The sequence below is a fragment of the Pristiophorus japonicus genome, chromosome 1 (assembly GCF_044704955.1).
Source record: "Pristiophorus japonicus isolate sPriJap1 chromosome 1, sPriJap1.hap1, whole genome shotgun sequence".
Taxonomy (NCBI): domain Eukaryota; kingdom Metazoa; phylum Chordata; class Chondrichthyes; family Pristiophoridae; genus Pristiophorus; species Pristiophorus japonicus.
The window spans coordinates 250,013,278-250,039,540 of record NC_091977.1 but is presented as its reverse complement, the minus strand read 5'-3'; the positions used below and the strand labels follow the sequence as shown (position 1 = coordinate 250,039,540).

At 44.6% G+C, this 26,263-nt stretch overlaps 1 protein-coding gene across 7 annotated transcripts in view; it reads right to left on the bottom strand.

The window, feature by feature from the left end:
• The window catches only part of LOC139269514 (tyrosine-protein kinase JAK2-like), a 375,442-nt gene that overhangs the window by 23,473 nt on the left and 325,706 nt on the right, over positions 1-26,263 (bottom strand). For 6 of the 7 annotated variants that reach the window (XM_070888377.1, XM_070888376.1, XM_070888378.1 and 3 more), the window contains 6 exons: positions 23,984-24,118; positions 21,065-21,152; positions 18,425-18,552; positions 12,658-12,796; positions 9,770-9,921; positions 318-468 (listed from right to left, as the gene is read on the bottom strand). In XM_070888377.1, coding sequence (XP_070744478.1) covers positions 318-468; positions 9,770-9,921; positions 12,658-12,796; positions 18,425-18,552; positions 21,065-21,152; positions 23,984-24,118 — 793 coding nt within the window. The remainder of the gene's footprint in view (positions 1-317; positions 469-9,769; positions 9,922-12,657; positions 12,797-18,424; positions 18,553-21,064; positions 21,153-23,983; positions 24,119-26,263) is intronic. The other variant, XM_070888382.1, reaches the window with a different exon arrangement.

The window sequence follows — 26,263 nt, the reverse complement described above, 5'->3', positions numbered from 1 at the left end:
GGCTTACATGTCACTCCAGTCCCAAACTATGTGGTTGATTTTTAATACCCTCACGACAACTAGGATTGGGCAATAAATACGGTCTCGTCAGTGCCTCCCACATCCCGAGAACAAAGAAAATAATTCAGCCATTATTGTCGCTCTGTCCCTCAGATATTCTTGTCCAAAGCAAACATGTCGCTTGAAGAATCTAAATTTTTAAAACCAATGAGTAATCCGTGCACATTAACGAAGAAAGATGGGACACTGCAGTCTCATTCAATTTCTGTTTGACTTCAGAATTGAGGGGGGGGCGGGGGAATAGCAAAGAAACACACCTGGGGTAAATAGGCTGTTGAGATCACGTATTATTGCACGAAATGAAGGCCTGAAGTCTGGTTCGTAATTCATGCAGTGATTGATGAGGTTGGCCAGCTCTAACCACTTTGGAGCAGGAAGTTGATGCCTATCTTCATAAAACTGCAGTTTCTGTCAAAAAGAAAAAAACACAAAAGCATTCAAAATAAAGTTCCAGATAATAGATGGTGCGAAAAACTTTGGGACATTCCGCAGTTTCAATGAAAAAAAATAGCGATTATATATAAAGATACACCAAAGAGCTGACAATCCCAGGGAACATAAGGAGCTATCCATCAATATTGTAACTGTACAGAAAGAAACCTTCCATAACAAGCATACTAATTTTCCTGAGGCTGTATTACTTTGTACAGTATAACATTGCTTACGCCAAAATTAATGGCCCCAATATTAATATAAAGGCAGCTTTTGAGCAGGGGGTGGAATTGCGTGGAGTAAACCTGGAAGTGAAGTGAATGGGTCGGAATCTGCGATCAAAACTCAACTGCACCAATTAATTTTGACTTCCAGATTTCACGTCTTCAAGCTGCACAGCGGGCACGATTGTGTACCCGTATGATGCAATCCCAGCTATGTTTAGAAGGAAATAGGAGGTGTTCAGCATGGATGGTGGACATACAGCAAGGGCAGCACCCAGATTTAGTGACGCACTGCTGGGTACACTCAGAAACAGGAAGGACATATTTTTCCCCAGCAATGAGAGGTAGAAACCTGCGGGTCTCACCAAGGTGGTGTGGTTGGAGGTAGCTGAGGGGGTGAGCAACAGGAACATTGTTTCCCGGTCTCGAATTTGATTGACTTAACCAGGTCTGGAAAAGTGAGTACTGTAATGTATTTGCTTCAAGTGTTCTTTGCTTAAGAATTGATAGTAAGACATTGCTACTTAGAACTAGTTGATTTATTGGCAAAAGGTTTAAAAATCACACTACATATTACCAGTTAATTCACCAGGCGTGCAACCACCTGCCTCATCATGTGTTGTAGGAGGTAGGCACCTTTAGATTATACCAGAATACTAGGCATTAGGCACCTGCTAGATATATCAAAACTCACATAAGCTTAAAATGGACACACACATAAAATGGCTGCCCAGGCATGATGGGAAATCAGGTAGTCAAGCTGTGAACTGTTGAACGTTCAATGACCAAGCAATAACCCTGTGAGGCCCACTGTAGGAATGCCTGGGATGCGGGAAGACAGAGATAAGAAGGAAACCATCTCCTGTGAACAAGGTCATAAACCAATTAATTCCCCAGGAAGAAAGATAAGAGGGAAACCATCTCCTGTAAACAAGGTTATAAACCAATTATTTCTCCCAGATGAAAGAATTAGGGAGAGAACCTATAAAGTCATCGATCAGCCCAAGCTGACAATAACCGAACATATGGTTCCCTGGATACGAGGGGAATTCTATTGGGTTAAAATAACCTATATGTAATCTATAATCATTGTGATTGGCTTGTGTCCAGCCGTGATGGGCTGTGTAGCTGTAGTAAACTGTTTGGTAACTGTTGTGAAACATATAAAGGTGCATGTAATCCTTTGTTCTGTGGAGAGAAACCTGGATACGGTCCTGAGTTTTTCCTCCCCGCTGAGCGTAATAAAAGCTGCATCAGCATTGGAACCGACTCTGAGTGTTGAGTGATTCTTCTAAGAAAACACTAACGCTAACATCATGGATCCCCCAAACCCAACTGGCTGGGGTTTTATTGAGTATTGTGAACATCACATGATTGGCTAAGCCACTCCCAACTCAACAAGTTCTTCAAACCTATGAGCATACTCAAGTACATTTGTTCATTCAACTACATCCTGTGCTTTAAGCCCACCCCCTTTACTCCGTCTCGCTAACATTCTCCATCACATCATTCCTCATACCGACTCAACATTCAGCAGTACCCAGCCTTCACTCTCTACGCATTTCATCACCTTCCCATTTATCCATCCAGCGTTGCCACTCACCTCAATCCTTTTGCAATGTGATGGAACTATCTCATAGAGGGCAATTTTAACCGCAAAAAACGGGTGGATTGGGGTTGGATGGGAAGTTAAAGTTGTAAAAATCTGAATCCGACCCCAACCTGCCCACTTCCGGTTTTGACGGAGGCGGGATGGGAGGGGGCAGCCAACCCGCTCCCCAGAGCGGTGTGGCACTTTAAATATTATAATGAATGCCTCATGATGAAGTTCCATTTTAATTTTAAATTTAACTCTGGCTGATTGGGTTTGCCAGGCCTTGGGGAACCCGCCTATCTAAAGGAAGGCCAGGACTGCTGGATCCAGCGTTCCTGCCTCCTCAACCCTCCGCGAGTGGACACCACCCGACCCTTCTGATCTCCTCCCGACTATTCCTCTCCCTCCACCCACAAGGCTTCCGATCTGCCCTTCTGACACCCCCACCCCCCCCGCCCCATTTGGCCTTCTGACCCCCCCCCCAACCTCCAGCTCCTTGACACCTATTATGTCTGTAGTGTACCTATGAATGATTCCACGGGGCAATGTGTTGTACTCAAACTGCAGTGACCTTTGTCCTTTATTCGTAACTCCAGAGTGAGGCAGCCGCATAGTGGCTCCCCTTTTATACTGGGCCCTGCCACCAGGGCAGGAAACCTGGGTCTCCACCAGTTGCATCCAGTGGTGTCAGCATGTATATACACAGTGTAAATTTTATTGATAGTACATTAGGTAAACAAGTCTCCATCTTATGCAACTATGCAGTGACTACACAGAGAGCATATCTATAGTCTGCATATATAACAACCCCAGTCATCCACAGCTGACAGAGCGACTGTGCAATCTGCCTCCAAGCCTCTGCTTATGCTCAGCACTAGCTCCACAATGATTCTCCTTATGCATCTGCAGCACAATGGGAATGTCAAATCACTACTTTCCAAAATTACTCTTGGCTGTGAAACATGTCCAATACCATATCATCTTGGCGAAACTTTGGCTGATGTTTGAAAGAAATAAGGATTTCATTACCCTATTGACAAATATGTTTGATATGAAGGTGCACTGATTCATCCCTTGTACTTACGAGTACCAGAGATTGTAAGAACCCAAGAACATAAGAAATAGGAGCAGGAGTAGGCCATTCGGCCCAGTGTCTGCTATGGCTCTGTGGGTAGCACACTCGCCTCTGAGTCAGAAGGTTGTGGGTTTAAGTCGCACTCCAGGGACTTGCGCATATAAATCTAGGCTGACATTCCAGTGGAGTGCTGAAGGAGTGCTGCACTGTTGGAGGTGCCGTCTTTTGGATGAGACGTTAAACCAAGGTCCGGTCTGCTTTCTCAGGTGGACGTAAAAGATCCCACGGCACTATTTCGAAGAGCAGTGCAGTTATCCCCGGTCTCCTGGCCAATATTTATCCCCCAATCAACATCACTAAGAACAGATTATCTAGTCATTATCACATCGCTGTTTGTGGGAGATTGCTGTGCGCAGGTTGGCTGCCGCGTTTCCCACATTAGAACAGTGCCTACACTCCAAAAATACTTCATTGGCTGTAAAGCGCTTTGAGACATCTGGTGATCGTGAAAGGCGCTATACAAGTGCAAGTCTTTCTTTTCGAGCCTGCTCCGCCTTCAATAACATTACGGCTGATCTTCTACCTCAGCTCCACCTTCCCGTACTATCCTTATACTCTTTGATTCCCTTAATATTCAAACATCTATCGATCTCTGACTTGAATATACTCAATGACTGAGCATCCACACCACTCTGGAGTAGAGAATTCCAAAGATTCACAATCCTTTGAGTGAAGACATTTCTCATCTAGAGTCTTGCTACAGGACCAGTATCCGCTACCCAAAGCACCTGTTTGCAACACTAGCAGCGGGGGAAGTTGTTCACCAAGCTAGATCTAACCTCTGCTTACATGACACAGGTGCTGGCTGAACCTTCAAAAGAAATTGACGTGCATCAACACACACAGAGGATTGTTCATATACCACAGATGCCCCTATGGGATTCGATCGGTGGCGGCCATCTTCCAGAGGAACATGGAGAGTCTGCTGAAATCGGTTCCACGCACCGTGGTGTTCCAAGACTGAGAACTGTGCGGATGCCCTCAGTCAGCTACCATTGCCCACCATCGGGGTGGAAATGGCGCAACCCGCAGACTTGCTCCTTGTAATGGATGCCTTTGAAAGCAAGGGGGTCACCCGTCACGACTAGCCAGGATCCGGTGCTATCACTAGTAAAAAGCTGTGTCCTCAATGGGAGCTGGTTGGCGGTCCCAGGGGAAATGCAAGACGAAATTAAGCCGTTCCACTGACGTAAGAACGAAATGTCCATCCATTCGGACTGCTTCCTATGGGGTAATCGTGTAGTTTTGCCACAAAAAGGCAGGGAACCGTTTATACGCGACAGACACAGTACCCACCCAGGCAGAGTCATGGTGAAGGCTATCACCAGGTCGCACTTTTGGTGGCCCGGCATTGACTCGGAATTGGAGTCATGCGAAAACCAAAGCAACATTTGCTCACAGTTGAGCAATGCACCAAGGGGGGCCCCACTGAGTCTGTGGTCATGGCCCTCCAAACCGTGGTCCAGGGTCCACGTAGATTTCGCTGGCCCCTTTCTAGGAACGATGTTCCTAGTAGCAGTGGACGCTTACTCCAAATGGATTGAATGTATAATAATATCATATACGTCCACTGCCACCACTGAAAGCCTCCAGGCCATGTTCACCACCCATGGTTTACCCGATGCCTTTGTTAGTGACAATGGACCATGATTCACCAGCTCGGAATTCAACGAGTTCATGACCCGCAATGGCATCAAGCATGTCAGGTCTGCGCCGTTTAAGCCCGCATCCAATGGTCAAGCGGAACGGGCAGTCCAAACCGTTATGTATGTAAACCTGTAAATACCATGTCTAATCACCAGGGGGCTTATCCCTTGGAGTCCCAAGGGATCCCACAAAAATTCCTTGGGAGCACCTGTATATAAGGAGACCTCACATGCTGGAGGCACTCTGAGATCTGTAATAAAGGACTACGGTCACACCTTACTTTGAGCTTGCAGTATCTAGTATGACTCTTTATTCAAGACATAACACAAACCATCAAGCAGAGCTTGAAACGCGTGACGGACGGTTCCCTGCAGACGCGGTTATCTTGGATTCTGCTCAGCTACTGCACGTGAGACCACTCGCTTACCGGGGTTCCCCCTGCAGAATTGCTAATGAAGAGAGCATTCAAAAACAGGCTCTCCTTAGTCCACCCGGATCTCAATGATCATGTAGAAGCCCGGCGTCACCGGCATAACATGTACCACAACCGTGCGGCTGTCTCATGCGACATTGAAGTCAATGACCCTGTGTTTGTTTTTAATTATGGTCATGGTCCCAAATGGGTTGCTGGCACTGTGTTAACCAAGGAGGGGAATAGAGTGTTCATCTACACTCACTGAATCCTGGTATTGTATCATTGATGCAGAAAATTCTAAATAAATGACAATGCCCTCTGAACAGCACCGCATTACAATTGTTGAAATTTACAACAATTTTGAACAGACAAACGTGCAGAAAGCACTTGGATCAGACCAGACTGCGGTTCACTGACAACCAAGAACAGTTTGAAGAGGACATTACCATCAATGATCCACCCACACACACCCAACCAACAATCGACCTCGCGGTCAACCACGAGGATGAACCCACCATGCTCGACAGTCCGATCAGACCAGCCACACGGCAGTGCAGCAATGATCCGACCGACTCACCCATGCCAGGACTTCAACTCAGGCAATCAACCCGGGAACGCAGAGCCCCGGATCACCTCAACTTGTAAATAACTTGTATGTAAGACTTTTTGGGGGGGAATGATGTTACGTATGTAAACATTACCAATGTGTAAGACTTGCCACCAGGGGGCGCACCTGTGGGAGACCCAAGGGTCACCTGCACACCCTGGGTAAGCAAGTATAAAAGGCAGTCTACCATGCTGCCTCCTCACTCTGGAGTTACAATAAAGAGACCAAGGTCACAACAGTTTGAGCTTAAGACGTACAGTCTTGTGGAGTTATTCGAAACGTAACACTAGGATCTTGAGAAGTGGTGGCAGGGATTGTGGATGCACTGGTTGTAATTTACCAAAATTCCCTGGATTCTGGGGAGGTCCCAGCAGATTGGAATGCAGATGTAATGCCTCCATTTAAAAAAGGAGGCGGACAAAAAGCAGGAAACTATAGACCAGTTACCCTAACACCTGTGGTTGGGAAAATGTTGGAGTCCATTATTAAAGAAGCAGTGGCAGGATATTTGGAAAAGCAAAATTTGGTCAGACAGAGTCAGCATGGATTTATGAAGGGGAAGTCATGTTTGACAAATTTGCTGGGAAGCTTTGAGGATGTAACGAACAGGGTGGATAAAGGGGAACCAGTGGGTGTGATGTATTTGGGCTTCCAGAAGGCATTTGACAAGGTGCCACATAAAAGGTTACTGCACAAGATAAAAGTTCACAGGGTTGGGGTAATATATTAGCATGGATAGAGGATTGGCTAACTAACAGAAAACAGAGAGTCGGGGTAAATGTTTCATTCTCGGGTTGGCAATCAGTAATGAGTGGGGTGACGCAGGGATCAGTGCTGGGACCCCAACTATTTACAATCTACATTAACGACTTGGAAGAAGGGACCGAGTGTAACGTAGCCAAGTTTGCTGATGATACAAAGATGGGAGGAAAAGCAATGTGTGAGGAGGACACAAAAAATCTGGAAAAGGACATAGGCTAAGTGAGTGGGCAAAAAATTGGCAGATGGAATATAATGTTGGAAAGTGTGAGGTCATCCACTTTGGCAGAAAAAAAAATCAAAGAGCAAGTTATTATTTAAATGGAGAAAGATTGCAAAATGCTGCAGTACAGCAGGACCTGGGGGTACTTGTGCATGAAACACAAAAGTTTAGTATGCAGGTACAGCAAGTGATCAGGAAGGCCAATGGAATCTTGGCCTTTATTGAAAAGGGGATGGAGTATAAAAGTAGGGAAGTCTTGCTATAGTTATACAGGGTATTGCTGAGGCCACACCTGGAATACTGCATGCAGTTTTGGTTTCCATATTTACAAAAGGATATACTTGCTTTGGAGGCAGTTCAGAGAAGGTTCACAAGATTGATTCCGGAGATGAGGGGTTTGACTTATGAGGAAAGGTTGAGTAGGTTGGGCCTCTACTCATTGGAATTCAGAAGATTGAAAGGTGATCTTATCGAAACGTATAAGATTATGAGGGGGCTTGACAAGGTGGATACAGAGAGAATGTTTCCACTGATGGGGAGACTAGAACTAGGGGGCATAATCTTATAATAAGGGGCCGCCCATTTAAAACTGAGATGAGGAGAAATTTATTTTCTCAGAGGGTTGTGGATCTGTGGAATTCGCTGCCTCAAAGAGCTGTGGAAGCTGGGACATTGAATAAATTTAAGACAGAGATAGACAGTTTCTTAACCGATAAGGGAATAAGGGAATAAGGGGTTATGAGGAGCGGGCAGGAAAGTGGACATGAGTCCATGATCGGATCAGCCAAGATTGTATTAAATGGCAGAGCAGGCTCGAGGGGCCGTATGGCCTACTCCTGCTCCTATTTCTTATGTTCTTATCAGGAGGAAGCCAATATGGATCATCCACTCAACTCTTCTGGCTGAAAATGGTTGCAAACGCTTCAGCTTCCCCTTTTGCTGGGCTCGGATGGGGATATTCATGGAGCCTCCTCCTCCCATTAGTTGTTTAATGGTCCACCACCATTCACGAATTTGAGAGAAAATCAGATAGCCAGGAAAAGAGATACAAAAGCAAAATACTGTGATGCTGGAAACATAGCTTTGGTGGGACGCTAAATGATGGTAACTTGTTTTACAAGTGGATGGAGTTAGACTGTCAAACGCTTTGGAGATGTCTAAGACAATTACAGACGATTAAGTAAAAGATATTCAAGAGCAAAATTCTGGAGGTGTGTAGCATAGACAGGAAGATCAGTGAAATGGCTATGCTGAAAATGATATTGCTGATAAAGAAGCAAGCCCTGTGCTATTTACATGACCAAGGGGCAACAGGCAAGACCGGTGATGGCAATAAGGCCAGGAAAGTCAGGGGCAACTGCAAGTTTAGCCTGAGTGATTGAGCGCTTCTGGTTGCTGATGAAGATAACTGTTGGACTTCAGGATCCTAGGCAGAGGGGTTAGCAAACTGCAGAGTCCGACCGCACAATTTTCAGCCTGCCACCAGAAACACGGCACTGCCCTGCAGCAGGCATTTTCTTTGGCTGCTTCTGTGCTTGGGTGCCCTGAGCCTCTTACTGAGGAAGTGACTCACCCTGCCCTATGTCTACTGGTATGGTAGCAGGACCCCGTGACTAACAGTAGAACACTTTTGTGACCTGAACCAAATATCCATGTCTTTTATGCATGTGTTTCTTCAATTTCCATGAAAGTTTACCGAGTCAACACTAGATGAAGCAAAGTTTGGTTCGAATCACACGTTTTCATATATATATATATATATATATATATATATCACATCACTATTCTCTGTGCTTAGCCCCAGCCAGAATGCCCAGGCTCTGAGATGTTTGGGCAATTCCTCCAAAGATAACACCTGACTGCAATGTGAGCATTTAGCCAAAACTGGCGACCCCGACCAGTGTCCCCTGTGAACTGCGCTTTATTCTGCACGGCCAGTTTCTTTTACTGCGCCGTCCCTTTAAATCTCCGTGCATGCGCGGTATTTACAATGTAAAGCCGGTGATCAGCCGGTGTGGGACCGTTCCCATGACTGGGCGGCCACGTAGCTTTGAGGAAACATTGGCCCCCTACCCCCAAAAGCGAGTCCACCGGTCTAACTTCATAATGACCCCTGCTGAGTTTCAAATAAATAATACTGTTGGAGCAGCAATGAGTGCGAATGACTGCTGGAATATTAAATTATCTTTCATTGTTTGCAGGATGCCATTTTCAGACACCCCACTTATAACCTAATGCACAGCTACTCCAGATATGTAACAAAGGGTGATACTCAAAACGTTATCTTGTCTTTTCTTTTTACAGATGCTGCCTGATCTGCTGTGTATTTCTAGCATTTTTATTTATATAGTGGGTCTTGCAGACACACACCAGGAGGATAGAGAGAAATCCTTGCCATCATAGTCCTTTGCAAAAAGGTGTTGTTTGCCTATCCCCCATTTATAGAATCATAGAAATTTACAGCATGGAAGGAGGCCATTTCGACCCATTGTGTCCACGCTGGCCACCAAAGAGCTAAGGAAGACTTGCATTCATATAGCACTTTTCATAATCACAGGATGTCTGAAAGCGCTTTACAGCCAATGAAGTACTTTTGGAGTGTAGACACTGTTGTAATATAATGTGTGCACATTATAACAAAGGTGGATTGTATTTACATCCAGTGTAACTCACCCTTGTGTTGTCAAATGGACTAAGTGGTTTATCTCCTCCACTGCAAATCTCCCATAAAGTGGCACCAAAACTCCATTTGTCTGTCGCCAGGCTCAAATTCTTGGGATCCTCAATACATTCAGGTGGAACCCAGGGAATCCGTTCAACGAGAACTGTAAAATGTAACAGATTAGCAACATTAGATGGCAAGCAACAAATATTTACTGATAACAGAATGTAAAGCTAAAATGACATCAATCACAAAACCATACAACACGACCTCGAAGAGACGGTAACAAGCATGGACTTTCTGATTAATGGGGAACAAATTTTAATACATGGATTACTGACGATTGGTTTAACCTTATTATTTGAATAAAGCAAAATCTCCCACATACGAATAGGTTATTTTGACTTCTGCACAAGGTTCAAGATACCTAAAATTGCTGCCCCTTTAACACCTTCCCCGTGCATTGGGTCACATGCCAATGGAAGCCATATTCAATGCCAGAGGTTCTCATATCTCTGGCCAACACTTCACATAAGTGCTTCCTTTTTTCAATAAATATATACCTTGTGATGCACCAGTCAAAGAGAATACTGACCTACTTTATTCACAAGATAATTTCAGATAAGGAAGGCTATTTGGCCCATCTTCATTCATCCATCCAGAGAGATCCTTGGGTCCTCTCTATGGCAGAATTCAGTTGTTTCTTAAATGATTCCGGGGCTTTTGTCTCCAAAACTCTATCCAGAAGTTTTATCCATGTATTGATCACATTGTGTAAGAAGATAAATTTCTTAGTTTGAGTCCTTAAATGACCGCTTACCACCTTAAACCCCTGTTGTTTAATTTAAAGTAATATTCTGGGTAAAACATTTTCTACACCAATAATAATTTTATGGCTTAGAAATTCCGTACCACCATGGGGCGGTAAGACTCGAGAGATGTGAGACTTTGCAAAAAATAAGGGGGTTATTTTGGTCAAAGGGTGAAAAAAGGCACTAAGTGAGAGCTGTGCTAATATGACTAGCCGATTTGAAAGTCTGGATTTAGCACACAATTTTGATCCTGATTACCATAATTTGAATTTACCGAGAGGGGTAAAACAAGACACCTGTAGGTTTAGCATCCAAGTGCTGATTAGGCGCAATTTCCATGGAGCAGTATATGTGGGCTCCTCGCACCCTTTTCCACTGAAGGTGTGGAGTGCGCTGGCTGGCACACAGCGGCACATTGCAGGATGGCTCAGGGACAGAGGGAGAGGGCGCACAGGTTCTCGGATGAGGTACCGGGGGCCCTGGTGGGGAAGGTGCAGAGGAAGGAGGAGGTCCTATATCCGCGGGGGGTGGGGGGGGAGGAGGAGGAGCCCACCTCGTCCTCCTGTCTCTCTCTCTCTCCTGTAACATCAAGTGCTGCTCTGCCTGACTACGTCCTCCTCCCATTCCTCTTCCAGACCAAAGGGGACCCCTAAAAAAGTCTCCCAATGTGTTTCTGAGGTCCTCTTTACAGCTCCAGCAGCAGTGACCATGAAATGGTGAGTATCCCTTTAAGCAGTTCTCGAAATCGACATCAACACCGTGCTTACTCTCATCTCAACTAATTTGTCGCTGTTAGGAGAGGGCGTTAGTTGAAGCACTAGCCACCAAAATGCCGTGCAGTCTCCTTAATGAGCGGCAGCAGACATTTTACGTGGCAATCAGCTGTTCAATGAGCCTCTGACCGTCCGTTCCTAGCGCTGGCTTTAACTCCTTTACCAAGATGGTGTCTTGTGCTAAATGTGGGCTAAACTGGCATTGCAGCTTAAGATCCCATCTTGGCCACCTAAAGTATTCGGCAAAACTCGCCCCCTAAGTTTCTCCAGTCTTTCCTCATTAGTCAGATTTCTGACTGGAGATCAGGCTCATGGCTCTTCTCTGCCCCTGTACTTTGAATGCCTCCCGTTTCTTGGTGACCAGAACTGGATGCAACATTCACGGTGTAGTCTGACCAGAGCGCTATAAAGTCTGAATAATTGAATTTACTTTAAGTAATGTTGAGACCATTAGTAAGTCAATGAGTTATAACAAGTTTAGGATGACTTAAGATCACAGCTGTATTTTAAGACCAGCAGAAATATTGTACAGTTTCTGCCATTTGTAGAAAGCACATTTCCCTCAATTTGTGCGAAGAAGCTTGAATGAAGCACAGCAGTAGTTTATTACAGCACTTTTTAGAATCACAGAATGGTTACAGCACAGAAGGAGGCCGTTCGGCCAGTCAGGCCCACGCCAGCTCTCTGCAAGAGTACTTTAGCTAGTCTCCCCCCATGCTCCCCCCCCCCTTTCCCCCTCACCCTTTCCCCATAGTCCTGTAATTTTTTTTTTCTTCAGGTACTTATCCAATTCCCCTTTGAAAGCCATGATTGAATCTGCCTCCACCACCCTTTCAGGCAGTGTATTCCAGATCCTAATCACTCGCTGCGTAAAAATGTTTTTCCTCACGTCACCATTGGTTCTTCTGTTAATCACCTTAAATCTGTGTTCTCTGGTTTCAACCCTTCCACCAATGGGAACAGTTCTCTCTATCTACTCTGTCCAGAACCCTCAGGATTTTGAAGAGCTCGATCAAATCTCCTCTCAACCTTCTCTGCTCCAAGGAGAACAACCCCAGCTTCTCCAGTCTATCCACGTAACTGAAGTCCCTCATCCCTGGAATCATTCTCGTAAATATTTTCTGCACCCTCTCCAAGGCCTTCACATCCTTCCTAAAGTACGATGACCAGAATTGGACACAATACTCCAAGTTGAGGCCGAACCAGTGTTGTATAAAGGTTTATCCTATAAACAAAACTAGAAAAACCCAGTGAATAAAAGTGCACTACCACAACTGAATGAGTAAATATCCATTAAACTCCAAGTGTTCTCACCATCTTTTGACAGAACAGTCAAACCAACTCCAGGATCGGCAAGCTTTATGAATGGAGGGTTTCCAGCCTTCCTGTCCTCTTCTCTGATCATCAGGACATTCTTGGCACAGACATTTCCATGGACAAGGTTTCGGTCTTCCTACACAAGGGATAAAAAGAATCGGACTCACCACAGAAGCCCAACTACAAGTGGTCTCAATTATCCTTTAACAATAAGTGCAACTAAAGCCCAACATAGAAACATAGAAAATAGGTACAGGAGTAGGCCATTCGGCCCTTCAAGCCTGCACCACCATTCAATAAGATCATGGCTGATCATTCACCTCAGTACCCCTTTTCCTGCTTTCTCTCCATATCCCTTGATCCCTTTAGCCATAAGGACCATATCTAACTCCCTCTTGAATATATCCAATGAACTGGCATCAACAACTCTCTGCGGTAGGGAATTCCACAGGTTAACAACTCTCGGAGTGAAGAAGTTTCTCCTCATCTCAGTCCTAAATGGCTTACCTCTTATCCTTAGACTAAGTCCCCTGGTCCTAGACTTCCCCAACATTGGGAACATTCTTCCTGCATCTAACTTGTCCAGTCCCGTCTGAATTTTATATGTTTCTATGAGATCCCCTTTCATCCTTCTAAACTCCAGTGAATACAGGCCCAGTCGATCCAGTTTCTCTTCATATGTCAGTCCTGCCATCCCGGGAATCAGTCTGGTGAACATTCGCTGCACTCCCTCAATAGCAAGAACGTCCTTCCTCAGATTAGGAGACCAAACTGAACACAATATTCTCGGTGAGGCCTCACTAAGGCCCTGTACAACTGCAGTAAGACTGCCCTGCTCCTATACTCAAATCCCCTAGCTATGAAGGTCAACATACCATTTGCCTTCTTCAACGCCTGCTGTACCTGCATGCTAACTTTCAATGACTGATATATCATGGCACCTAGGTCTCGTTGCACCTCCCCTTTTCCTAATCTGCTGCCATTCAGATAATATTCTGCCTTCGTGTTTTTGCCACCAAAGTGGATAACCTCACATTTATCCACATTATACTGCATCTGCCACGCGTTTACCCACTTACCTAATCTGTCCAAGTCACCTTGCAGTCTTTTAGCATCCTCCTCACAACTCACACCGCCATCCAGCTTAGTTTCATCTGCAAGCTTGGAGATATTATACTCAATTCCCTCATCCAAATCATTAATGTATATTGTAAATAGGTGGGGTCCCAGCTCTGAGCCCTGCGGCACCCCACTAGTCACTGCCTGCCATTCTGAAAAGGACCCGTTTATCCCGACTCTCTGCTTTCTGTCTGCCAACCAGTTCTCTATCCACTTCAGTACATTACCCCCAAATATCATGTGCTTTAATTTTGCACACCAATCTCTTGTGTGGGACCTTGTCAAAAGCCTTTTGAAAGTCCAAATACACTACATCCACTGGTTCTCCCTTGTCCACTCTATCAGTTACATCCTCAAAAAATTCTAGAAGATTTGTCAAGCAGGATTTCCCTTTCATAAATCCATGCTGACTTGGACCGATCCCGTCACTGCTTTCCAAATGTGCCGCTATTTCATCTTTAGTAATTGATTCCAATATTTTTCCCACCACTGATGACAGGCTAACCGGTCTATAATTACCTGTTTTCTCTCTCCCTCCTTTCTTAAAAAGTGGTGTTACAATAGCTACTCTCCAGTCCATAGGAACCGATCCAGAGTCAATAAACTGTTGGAAAATGATCACCAATGCATCCACTATTTCTAGGGCTACTTCCTTAAGTACTCTGGGATGCAGACTATCAGGCCCCGGGGATTTATCGGCCTTCAATCCCATCAATTTCCCTATCACAATTTCCCGCCTAATAAGGATTTCCTTCAGTTCCTCCTTCCCACTAGACCCTCGGTCCCTTAGTATTTCCGGAAGGTTATTCGTGTCTTTCTTCGTGAAGACAGAACCAAAGTATTTGTTTAACTGGTCCGCCATTTCTTTGTTCCCCATTATAAATTCACCTGAATCTGACTGCAAGGGACCTACGTTTGTTTTCACTAATCTTTTTCTCTTCACATATTTATGGAAGCTTTTGCAGTCAGTTTTTATGTTCTCAGCAAGCTTCCTCTCATACTCAATTTCCCTCCTCCTAATTAAACCCTTTGTCCTCTTCTGCTGTATTACAAAATTCTCCCAGTCCTCAGGATTGCTGCATTTTTTCTGGCCTATTTATATGCCTCTTCCTTAGCGTTAACACTATCCTTAATTACCCTTGTGAGCCACAGTTGAGCCACCTTCCCCGTTTTATTTTTACTCCAGACAGGGATGTACAATTGTTGAAGTTCATCCATGTGATCTTTAAATGTTTACCATTGCCTATCCACCGTCAACCCTTTAAGTATCACTCGCCAGTCTATTCTAGCCAATTCACGTCTCATACCATCGAAGTTACCTTTCCTTGAGTTCAGGACCCTAGTCTGTGAATTAACTGGGTCACTCTCCATCTTGATAAAGAATTCTACCATATTATGGTCATTCATCCCCAAGGGGCATCGCACCAACAAGATTGTTAATTAGTCCTTTTTCATTACACATCACCCAGTCCAGGATGGCCAGCCCTCAAGTTGGTTCCTCGACATATTGGTCTCGGAAACCATCCCTAATACACTCCAGGAAATCCTCCTCCACCGCATTGCTACCAATTTGGTTAGCCCAATCAATATGTAGATTAAAGTTGCCCATGATAACTGCTGTACCTTTATTGCACGCATCCCTAATTTCTTGTTTGATGCTGTCCCCAACCTCACTACTACTGTTTGGTGGTCTGTACACAACTCCCACTAGCGTTTTCTGCCTTTTGGTATTCCGTAGCTCCACCCATACAGATTCCACATCATCCAGGCTAATGTCCTTCCTTACTATTGCATTAACTTCCTCTTTAACTAGCAACGCCACACCACCTCCTTTTCCTTTCTGTCTGTCCTTCCTAAATGTTGAATACCCCTGGATGTTGAGTTCCCAGCCTTGGTCACCCTGGAGCCATGTCTCCGTGATGCCAATTACATCATATCCGTTAACTGTTATCTGTACAGTTAATCCGTCCACCTTATTCCGAATACTCCTCGCATTGAGGCACAGAGCCTTCAGGCTTGTCACCCTTTGCCCCTTTAGAATTTTGCTGTAATGTGGCTTTTTTTGCTTTTTGCCTTGAGTTTCTCTGCCCTCCCCTTTTACTTTTCTTCTTTCTATCTTTTGCTTCTGCCCCCATTCTACTTCCCTCTGTCTCCCTGCATAGGTTCCCATCCCCCTGCCATATTAGTTTAACCCCTCCCCAACAGCACCAGCAACCACTCCCCCAAGGACATTGGTTCCGGTCCTGCCCAGGTGCAGACCTTCCAGTTTGTACTGGTCCCACCTCCCCCAGAACCGGTTCCAATGTCCCAGGAATTTGAATCCCTCCCTTCTGCACCACTCCTCAAGCCACGTATTCATCTGAGCTATCCTGCGATTCCTACTCTGACTAGCACGTGGCACTGGTAGCAATCCTGAGATTACTACTTTTGAGGTCCTACTTTTTAATTTAGCTCCTAGCTCCCTAAATTTGTCTTGTAGGACCTCATCCCGTTTTTTTACTTATATCATTGGTACCTATCTGCACCACGACAACTGGCTGTTCACTCTCCCTCTTCAAAATGTCCTGCACCCGCTCCAAGACATCCTTGACCCTTGCACCAGGGAGGCAACATACCATCCTGGAGTCTCAGTTGTGGCCGCAGAAACTTCTATCTATTCCCCTTACAATAGAATCCCCTATCACTATAGCTCTCCCACTCTTTTTCCTGCCCTCTTGTGCAGCAGAGCCACTCATGGTGCCATGAACTTGGCTGCTGCTGCTCTCCTCTGAGTCATCCCCCTCAACAGTACCCAAAGTGGTGTATCTGTTTTGCAGGGGGATGACTGCAGGGGACCCCTGCGCTACCTTCCTTCCACTGCTCTTCCTGTTGGTCACCCATACCCTATCTGGCTGTGTACCCTTTACCTGTGGTGTGGCCAACTCACTAAACGTGCTATTCATGTCATTCTCAGCATCGCGGATGCTCCAGAGTAAATCAACCCGCAGCTCCAATGCCGCAATGCGGTCTTGTCAGGTGCTGCAGGCAGATGCACTTCCCACACACGTAGTCGTCTGGGACACTAGAAGCGTCCCTGACTTCCCACATATTATAGGAGAAGCATAACACGTGTCCGAGCTCTCCTGCCATGACTTAACCCTTAGATTAACGTAATTTGACAACAACAATGCTAAAAGGGTACTTACTTATAAAGAAAAGAAAAACAAAAACTACTCACCAATCACTTACCCCCTAACCTGCCCAAACCAGAGCAAAATCTGATGACATGCCACAAATCACATTATTTTGTATTTTGGACTAATTTGGATTAATAAAGGAATATGGTTCTACGATTTTGTAAAATGTTTCCTTCGGCCTTTGGTATTGAATAAATCTGTGGACTTGTTTAGATTTTTTAATGTCCCATTTTTGAAAACTGGAAACTATTTGGTGGTGTGATACTGTCTGTGCTGTAATTCATTGTCAGAAAAAGTCACTGGACCTTAACCTGTGCCCATTGAGCTGTGTGAATAGGGAAGAATTGGAAGAGGCTACAAGAAAGAGAGCACTGAAGACTTGCATTTATATAGCGCCGTTCACGACCACCGGACATCTCAAAGCACTTTACAGCCAATGAAATAGTTTTGAAATGTAGTCACTGTTGTAATGTGGGAAATGCGGCAGCCAAATTGCGCACAGCAAGCTCCCACAAACAGCAATGTGACAATGACCAGATACTCTGTTTTAGTGATGTGGATTGAGGGATAAATATTGGCCAGGACACCGGGGATAACTCCCCTGCTCTTCTTCAAAATAGTGCCATGGGATCTTTTACATCCACCTGAGAGAGCAGGTTTAACGTCTCATCCAAAAGATGGCACTTCCAATAGTGCAGTACTCCCTCAGCACTACACTGGAGTGTCAGCCTAGATTTTTGTGCTCAGGTTCCTGGAGTGAGACTTGAACCCACAACCTTCTGATTCAGAGGCAAGTGCGCCACCCACTGAGCCACAGCTGACACTGCAAGAAAAGGACTTACCCGCAGAGTGACCAATGCACAAAGTAGATGAACAAAGAGGAGAAATAGGAAGAAAGAGGAACTAGCCTGCAGGTCATGCAAATGTGATGAGTTTGAAATTTGCATGTTTCAGCACTGGTTCTCAAGACTTATAAACAAAGTATGCAATGTGCTGTTAAATAAATAATATCCCTTCTAAATAGTGCAGTTTTAGAAAAGCTCATGATACCCATAATATAACTTGCTTGCTTCAGTACTAATTTTAAACAGGGCAGTGGAATTGAATTCTAATGCATTCGAATTCCAATTCTGCCCTCGAGCATCCTTAATTATAATCGCTCCACCATTGGTGGCCGTGCCTTCAGCTGTCTAGACCCCAAGCTCTGGAATTCCCTCCCGAAACCTCTCCGCCTCTCTACCTCTCTTTCCTCCATTAAGATGCTCCTTAAAACTTACCTCTCATCTGCCCTAATATCTCCTTGCATGGCTCAGTGCCAAATTTCATAATGCTCCTGTGAAACGCCTTGCAACGTTTTACTAAGCGAAGGCGCTATATATCTACTGCACACACTGACACAAAGGTTAAAAAAAATGGCTTTACAAATCATTAGGAAAAAAAAAAATCAACTCTTCAGCAACTTCACTTACTAGGAAATGCATTGCCCAAGCCAGCTGTTTGGCCACCTCGAGCTTCCATAGGATGTTCACATTGTTTTTGTTTCTCTTCAGGTACGTGTCGAGTGATCCAAACTTCACATACTCCTGAACCATGACATCTGATTCCAAAGTAAAAGGAGAAAAAAAGAGAACAGATCCAACATAAAGTACACCCACTAGCTTATTGTTCAAAGACAGAAGTCTATTTTCATCATTGGTAACTTCTGAAAGATACTTAAAACAATAGAAAGCACAGTTATGAAGCAATTAGTCTCCAGGCAAAGCAGGCCTTAGTCCAGGGAGCTTAGGTCTCAGAATCAGACCCGTTATGTCATCGCTAACCCCTACTGAAATGGATTCCTCCACTGCGCCCAGAGTACATGTCTTAAGATTGTTTTTGCAACAAATGCATGCTGGCAGCAGAGCAGTGGGTTCTCCTTGGAATAGCATAGCTCCCCAGTACAGAGTTTTAAACCGTCTGTAAATAGCAGAGAAGGATCCATTTTATTTTTGAACCTGCTCAGCTTTACAGTCAAACTGGCAACAATTTATTAATCATGTGACTTTATCTGAGTGTTATAGCTGTTGTAAGTATCGCATGATGTAACTGTGAGCAAAATTAAGCATGTTTTTCTCATATCTTCCTTTGTTGCAAAATGGCAAAGATTGAACAGTGCTTTCAACAGGAAAACCTTTGTGCTGGATTTTCGGCTTTCTCAGTTTCGGGGCGAAAGCAGAGGCGGGGCATGAAAATTACTGCCCAATTAGCATTAACGATTAATTGCCTAACTTTCGGCATTTGGGGTCTGCACCAGGGGCACAGCACAAAGCGAGGTGTTACACTATTTTCGCGGCGCAAAACGGGATCCTCGCCAACTTTAGCGTGGGGCCGGGAGCGCTCCAAGAGGGACCTTGGGAGGGAAAAAACATTCAAAAAACATTACCGACACCCTTACCTAACAAATCGTTGCAAAAATATTTAAAAAAAATTAAAACTTCAACTTACCTTTTTTTCAGTTTTTCCAACTTACTGCTGCCAGCAGGGTCGGATCACTGTGTTTTCCCTGGCGGTCATCGGGGTGCCGCATACAGGTCGGGTGAGTCTCGGACGTTGTTGCAATCCAAGTAATTACACCCCGGCGCAGCTCTCCCACCGCAAAAAACGACCCAAGGATCGCGACCGGACGAAAAATAACTGACGCCCGTTTTTCGTCGCGGAGGGTCAAAACGTGGCGAAAATCCAGTCGCCAAACACCCGAAAATCCAGCTGTTTAAATGCTAAACAGCAGGAATGATAGTTGTATTTATTGTTTCAACAGGGGAGTTCACCGTCTAATATATCACATTTTGTCCTCCACCTCTCTTTGCATTTTGTTCCAATCTGTGCTTCTGAGAAGACAAGCAGGTGATCTTCTCCCAGGCCACCACATTCAATGCTAATCTTTTGCTGGAAATCAGGAGGTACATGCATGGCCCGGTGAGGACTTAGTTCAACCCCCCACCCTCCTGCCCTTCCTACCACAGGGAAATATCTGGCCTCTGCTCAGTATGGTTCAGAATAGGAACCAAGTGGCCCACCACTCTCATGCAGCATGACCCCGTTATCAAAGATAAATTGAGCTTCATGGTCTGGGCGGAAAACTGGAATCAAAACAAACGTATAAAATTCTTAGAGGGATTGTCTGGGTAGATGCCAAGAGGCCCGTTTCTCCTGGCTGGAGAGTCTAGAACCAGGTGTCACAGTCTCAGGATAAAGGGTCGGCCATTTAGGACTGAGATAAGGAGGAATTTCTTCACTCAGAGGGTTGTGAATCTTTGGAATTCTCTACCCCAGAGAACTGTGGATGCCCAGTCGTTGAGTATATTCAAGACAGAGAACGATAGATTTTTGGACACTAAGGGGATGAAAGGATATGGGGATCAGGCGGGAAATAGTTGAGGTGGAAGATCAGCCATGATCATATTGAATGGCAGATGGGCCAAAGGGCCTGCTCCTGCTCCTATGTCTTATGTTCTTATAAAACTGATTAAATTCAGTCACTATCCTTATCTAATTAACACTAAGTGAACTGAAAAATCAGTTGCAGATTATTCCTAGAATTCTCTATATTAAGAAGTCCTACATTTTTCTAATTTTATGGTATTCAATTTTGTGCTGTTTGTTTAGTGGGTGTTTTCAGTAATTAAAAGCTCTTTCAAGAGTTAATACAGGTGCAACGTCCCGAATCTGGACTTCTGAAAACCGTAATTGTCCGAAAACCGGACATTTCGGCAAGCGGTGAGGAGCGGAGGGCGGTGAAATCCGAAATCCAGCAAAACCCAAAATCCGGCACGGATTCGGTCCCAAGGATTCTAGATTTCAGACTATTGATTTTCTTGTCTGAAATCCGGATCAACCCAAAATCCGGATCAACCCAAAAACCGGCACAGTCAATCCCGAGGATTCTGGATTTCAGACGTTGTACCTGTACTGATTTGACTCCGTTAAATAAACATCAAGGATCTTTTTGGCTTTGGGATTTCTGTTACACATTTGTATAAATCTGGGTGAAACAGAATGACTGATAGCAGTGCCAAACATCCACCAGCTGCCTCGACATGAAAAGATAGCTTCAGAAACTGTTTACTCACTCTCTTCACCACACACACATACTCCGTAGTTCAACACCAAGTGCTTATAGGACAGTTGGCTCATCATGCTTGCGGCCTCAAAAAAAGACTGAAAAAGAATCCAGAAACAATAGCTTACAAAACAGTTACTGCATTTGAAAGTCATACAAATATTTCACAGCGCTTCACATATTGAGAGATGTGATAAAGTTGAGAGATAACATTTATCCCCGCATTGTAATTTTCCATTGCACCGTTCTTGGCTCAGTAGATGCTGTACAATCAGATAGCTGTAACAGGTTATTTGCCATTATGCCCAAATAATTCTTACTTACTGAGCAATATTATGCCTCTCATTCAAGGCAGCGCTAGAGACGCAAGCATGGTTGCTGTCCTGCAATTTGAATATCACTGTTAGTTTACTGACTGAAGAGAAAGAGTGACCAAAATAAAATGAGGCCGGTAACTGGAAGGTACTGCAATAGTCCCGATGAAGCTAACAGCAGCTGGGCTCTGTAAAGTTGTGGCAAAGCTTGCTCTGAGGGATTTAACTCTTGAGGACCAACAAGCAACTACATTTTAAACCCACTTTATCCAATGCAAGTTACATTTTCATGGAACTAAGACAGATGTTTCAGCAAGTCCCCCACTAAATCCAGCACCGGCTTTAGAGATACTGATCAATCTGGGTGGAGGGCGGGGGCAGGAACTGTCAACTGCAACTTTTTATTCATCATTACAAGGCAAGCTGATAAGGTTGACGTGAATTTCACACAATTGGTGAAACCCGGCAGTGAAACCGAGGTGGGGACTGCTGGATCCAGGATGCAATTGGCTTTAAACCTACTGCCTGGATCTAGGGTCCCTGCCGAACCCAGCCACCACGATCGGAATCTCCCCACGCGAGGCCTCCCATCGCATTCCCAGGCCTCCCCCATCCCTCAACGATGAGGAGGCCAGCCCCGATACCCACCCCCGCCACATTCCCCGACCACCCCCCATCGCCTGCCGATCGCCCGATCCCAACCCCGGTTAGACCTCTCGCAACTGAGGCCTACCCGCCCTGCAGCCAGCCAGCCTTTCAAGCTGAGGCTTCGCATTCAAGGGTTTCCCACAAAAATACAACAGTAACGACATTCCAAAAGTACTTCATTGGCTGTAAAGTGCTTTGAGATAAAAACAGAGAATGCTGGGAGTCTCAGCGGGTCAGGCAGCACCTGTGGAGAGAAAAGCAGTGTTCACGTTTCAGGTCGGCGACCCTTCGTCAGAACTGCTGAATGTTCGAAAATAACTCATTCTTAAGACGCACTGAAAGGGGGAGGGGAAGAAAGAAGAAAAGGGAAGGTCTGTGATGGGTGGAAGGCAGGAGAGATTAAAAGAGACAAAAGGGATGACGGGCTGAATTGAAATGGTAATGACAGAAGTTAGAAAAAGGTTAATCTGTGAATGACGTAGTAATGACCAGCTGCCGTTCGAGACAGAGAAAAAAACCCACAAAAAAAACATAAGGGCAGGGGAGGGAGCCAAACATGGCCAAAGGTTACACTCTGAAATTGTTGAACTCGATGTTGAGTCCAGAAGGTTGTAAAGTGCCTCAACGAAAGATGAGGTGTTGTTCCTCGAGCCATCTTTGGCTCCCTTTCCCCGCAGCACCCCCGCCCCCCTCCCCCTCCGCAGCCCCGCACTCCCCCCACCATCTTAGGTTTTTTTTCTCTTTGTCTCTCCACAGATGCTGCCTGGCCCGCTGAGATTTCCAGCATTCTCTATTTTTATTTCAGATTCCAGCATCCGCAGTATTTTGCTTTTGTATAAGTGCTTTGAGACATCCGGTGGTCAAGAAAGGCGCGATATTTTCAAATTAGGCCCAGCCAGTACGTTAGCAGAGGCTGCCTGCCTTGGATGCCCCAACCCCCGTCCAGAACCCAGCTCCCCAAAGAGAATTCCGGCCATAGTAGCCACTTTTTAAAAAAGAGTTAAATCGATTCAGTATTCATTGATTTTTATGCATCCTGTTCCACATTTCCTGCTTTGCGCAAAAAAAAAATCAAACCTGTAGTCACACTCAAGGTTAATTGGTCCTTGTGTCCTATAGTTCTGAGATCACAATTCAGCATGTTATTCATTCCTCTTTGCATTTTTTAAATACCTGGCTCAGATTCCACCTTAATATATTTTTCTCTAATAAACAAATTTAGTTTTCGCTTCTCTTCTCATAACTCAAGAGTTGGAAACTGGGGAATGAGAGTCAGCGAATCGGGGAATTAGAGTCAGCACCCCATGGAATCAGGATTGGAGGATGAAAGCTCGCACATGACAATCACTAGACTAAGAGGCTGCAAAATGGGGAGAACCAAACTGATGCTGTTCTGGAGCCCTTTTTAAACTGCTGGGCTCTACACAAAGGTTAACTCAGAACCTAGCTCAAACCTGTCCACAAATAGCGATCATAAGGAATACAGTTGGCTGATTTAATTAAATTTAATGTAACCCTATTCACATTTAAAAAGTACTTGCTTGGATGTGCTCTTGAAGTGCTGCAATCTACAGGGCAACGGGCCAAGAGCTAGAAAGTGGGATTAGGCTGGATAGCTCTTTTTCGGTCGGCACAGACACGATGGGCCAAATGGCCTCCTTCTGTGCCTTAAATTTAGATGATTTTCCCTGTGTCTCGTCTGAAAATGCTGAGGTCAGTTGCAGCACTATCTATCACCTGCTGTGAGTCAGTTGGTCTGTATATCTCAGTACCACACAATTTCTTGCATTTTGACACAATGAGCCATTCAGTGGAGATATTCAGATTGTACTCCTAAATCTATTTTTATCTGCTGTCAGTCTATAGATGCAATATTAAACAGATGCGCCTATGTACAAAAAAATATTTTTGCATTTTCTGTAAAAAAAAATTTGTAAAGTTTGAAATCACTTAATAGGCAAACAAACCTCAGAGTAATTTCTGTGTGCCCTTTCTAGGACTTTTAGGAGAACTTCTGTCTTGTGTATCTGACCATAGTCTCCCAATTCTTTCCTTACTCCTTTGAAGATTTTGGTGAATGTACCTTGCCCAAGGCTTTCACCCTGTGAACAAGACAGCACAGATGTATTACTAATTACTCCAGCCAACACTGATTACAAGTCCATGTACATAGATCATTAAAATGTCATAGGCAGGTCCAGAAAATAATCAAAAAGGCCAATGGAATGCTAGCCTTTATATCTCGAGAACTCGAACACAAGTGGGTCGAAGTTATGCTGCAGTTATACAAAGTCCTGGTTGGACCACACCTGGAGTTCAGTTCTGGTCACCACATTCGAGGAAGGATATAATGGCCTTGGAGGGAGCATTGCGTGGATTTATCGGAACGATAGCCGGACTCCAAGAGTTAAATTATGAGGAGAGATTACACAAACTCGGATTGTAGTCCCTGGAATTTAGAAGGATATGGGATGATTTGATCGAAGTTTTCAAGATATTAAGGAGAACAGATAGGGTAGATGGAGAGAAACTATTTCCACCGGTTGGGGAGTCGAGGACCAGAGGGTATATTCTAAAGCTTAGAGCCAGATCTTTCAGGAGTGAAATTAGGAAACACTTCTACACACACACACACACAAAGGGTGGTAGAACTCTCTTCCGCAAACAGCAATTAATGTAAGGTCAATTGTTAAGTTTAAATCTGAAATTGATAGATTCTTGTTAACCAAAGGTATCAAGGGATATGGGGCAAAGGCTATGGAGTGTTATGTATGCAACCCTAGGCAACCTGTATCATACCGCCACCAGAGGGCTTACCTGTTGGAGTCCCAAGGGATCCCAGCATCCTTTGGGAGCACTGTATATAAGCAGGCCTCCCATGCTGTGCCAACACTCTGGAGTTTGAATAAAGGAGCTAAGGTCACACTTACTCATTGTCTACAGTACTCAGTTACATTACTTTATTAAGAGCTTAACATGGAGTTAAGTCACAGATCAACCATGATCTCATTGAATGGTGGCGGAACAGGCTCGAGAGGCTGAATAGCCTCGTTCCCATGTTCCTCGCAATTATTCTGATTTTGTTCCTTTACTTGCAGGATTTAAGAGAGTCCTATTTTACATTAATTTTCTCCCTTCTGCTCCTCGCAATTGGGACATCCCAGCAGATAAAAATAAGTGCTGAAGCAGGCAGTAAATAAAAGGACTGAGCCCTTCAGAAGGAACATGAAATAACTACACTGTTAAGTTAAAGAGCTGTCCAAATTTTAGTTGAAATGATGAGTTATTTCGCCTGATGTAAAATACTTTTATTTCCCCTTTTTTCTCTCAATGCCAATGCTTTAATAACGGTGGGCTGTACTTTCTAGCAGGAGTCACTGGATAGTGATTGAGAGTGCATACGCCACCTGATTTCCCCCTCAGTGGCACAGGGACTACTTGGTCAACTGCAAGAGTCCAACTACAATCCCAACTGAGAAGGGTTAACTCAGCGATGACCAGGGATTTAACACCGACATTTTGGTTAGTATGAACAATATTTTTAAACATTGCCCCATCTTTATGCTAACCCACTATTTCAGGTCGGGCTCCGTAGGGAGTCACCCAGCTGATGTCAGTATCCTCTGCAGGAAGGAGCCTAGATTGGAATCTTTATTGGGTCCCGGATGCCAATCAGGGAGCACCCTAATGTGGCATTACCACTTGACATTCTAAGTGATATTGGTGCCAAATTCACCAGCAGTGGAACACTACTGGGAATTTGTGTCCACTCGGAACTGAATTCAGATTGAGCTAATCCATTTCAGTTTACCCTGTGAGGGAGAGTTTTCTTCAGTGCTGACTTCAGACCCAGCAAGCCCTCTAATAAACTACATTAGTCAGTGCCCTGCTCGATCTCCTTCATCATTTAAACACATCATACAAAGTGTACCCACTTCATTAATTTCAAAAAAAAGTGAAACTCCACAATATTATATTGTTGAACAAGTACAACTTTAAAAAAAAGAACAGTAAAATAATTATTAACCAGCATATGTTCCAAGTCAGTTCCGAAGTAGAACTGTGTGTCAACAGTGGCTCAGTGGGTCGTACTCTCGCCTCGGAGTCAGAAGTTTGTGGGTTCAAGTCCCACTCCAGAGACATGAGCACAAAAATCTAGGCTGACACTCCAGTACAGCGCTGAGGGAGCACTGCATTGTCGTTGGTGCCGTCTTTTCATGGCAAACGAGCCAAAGGTGGGCAGCGGA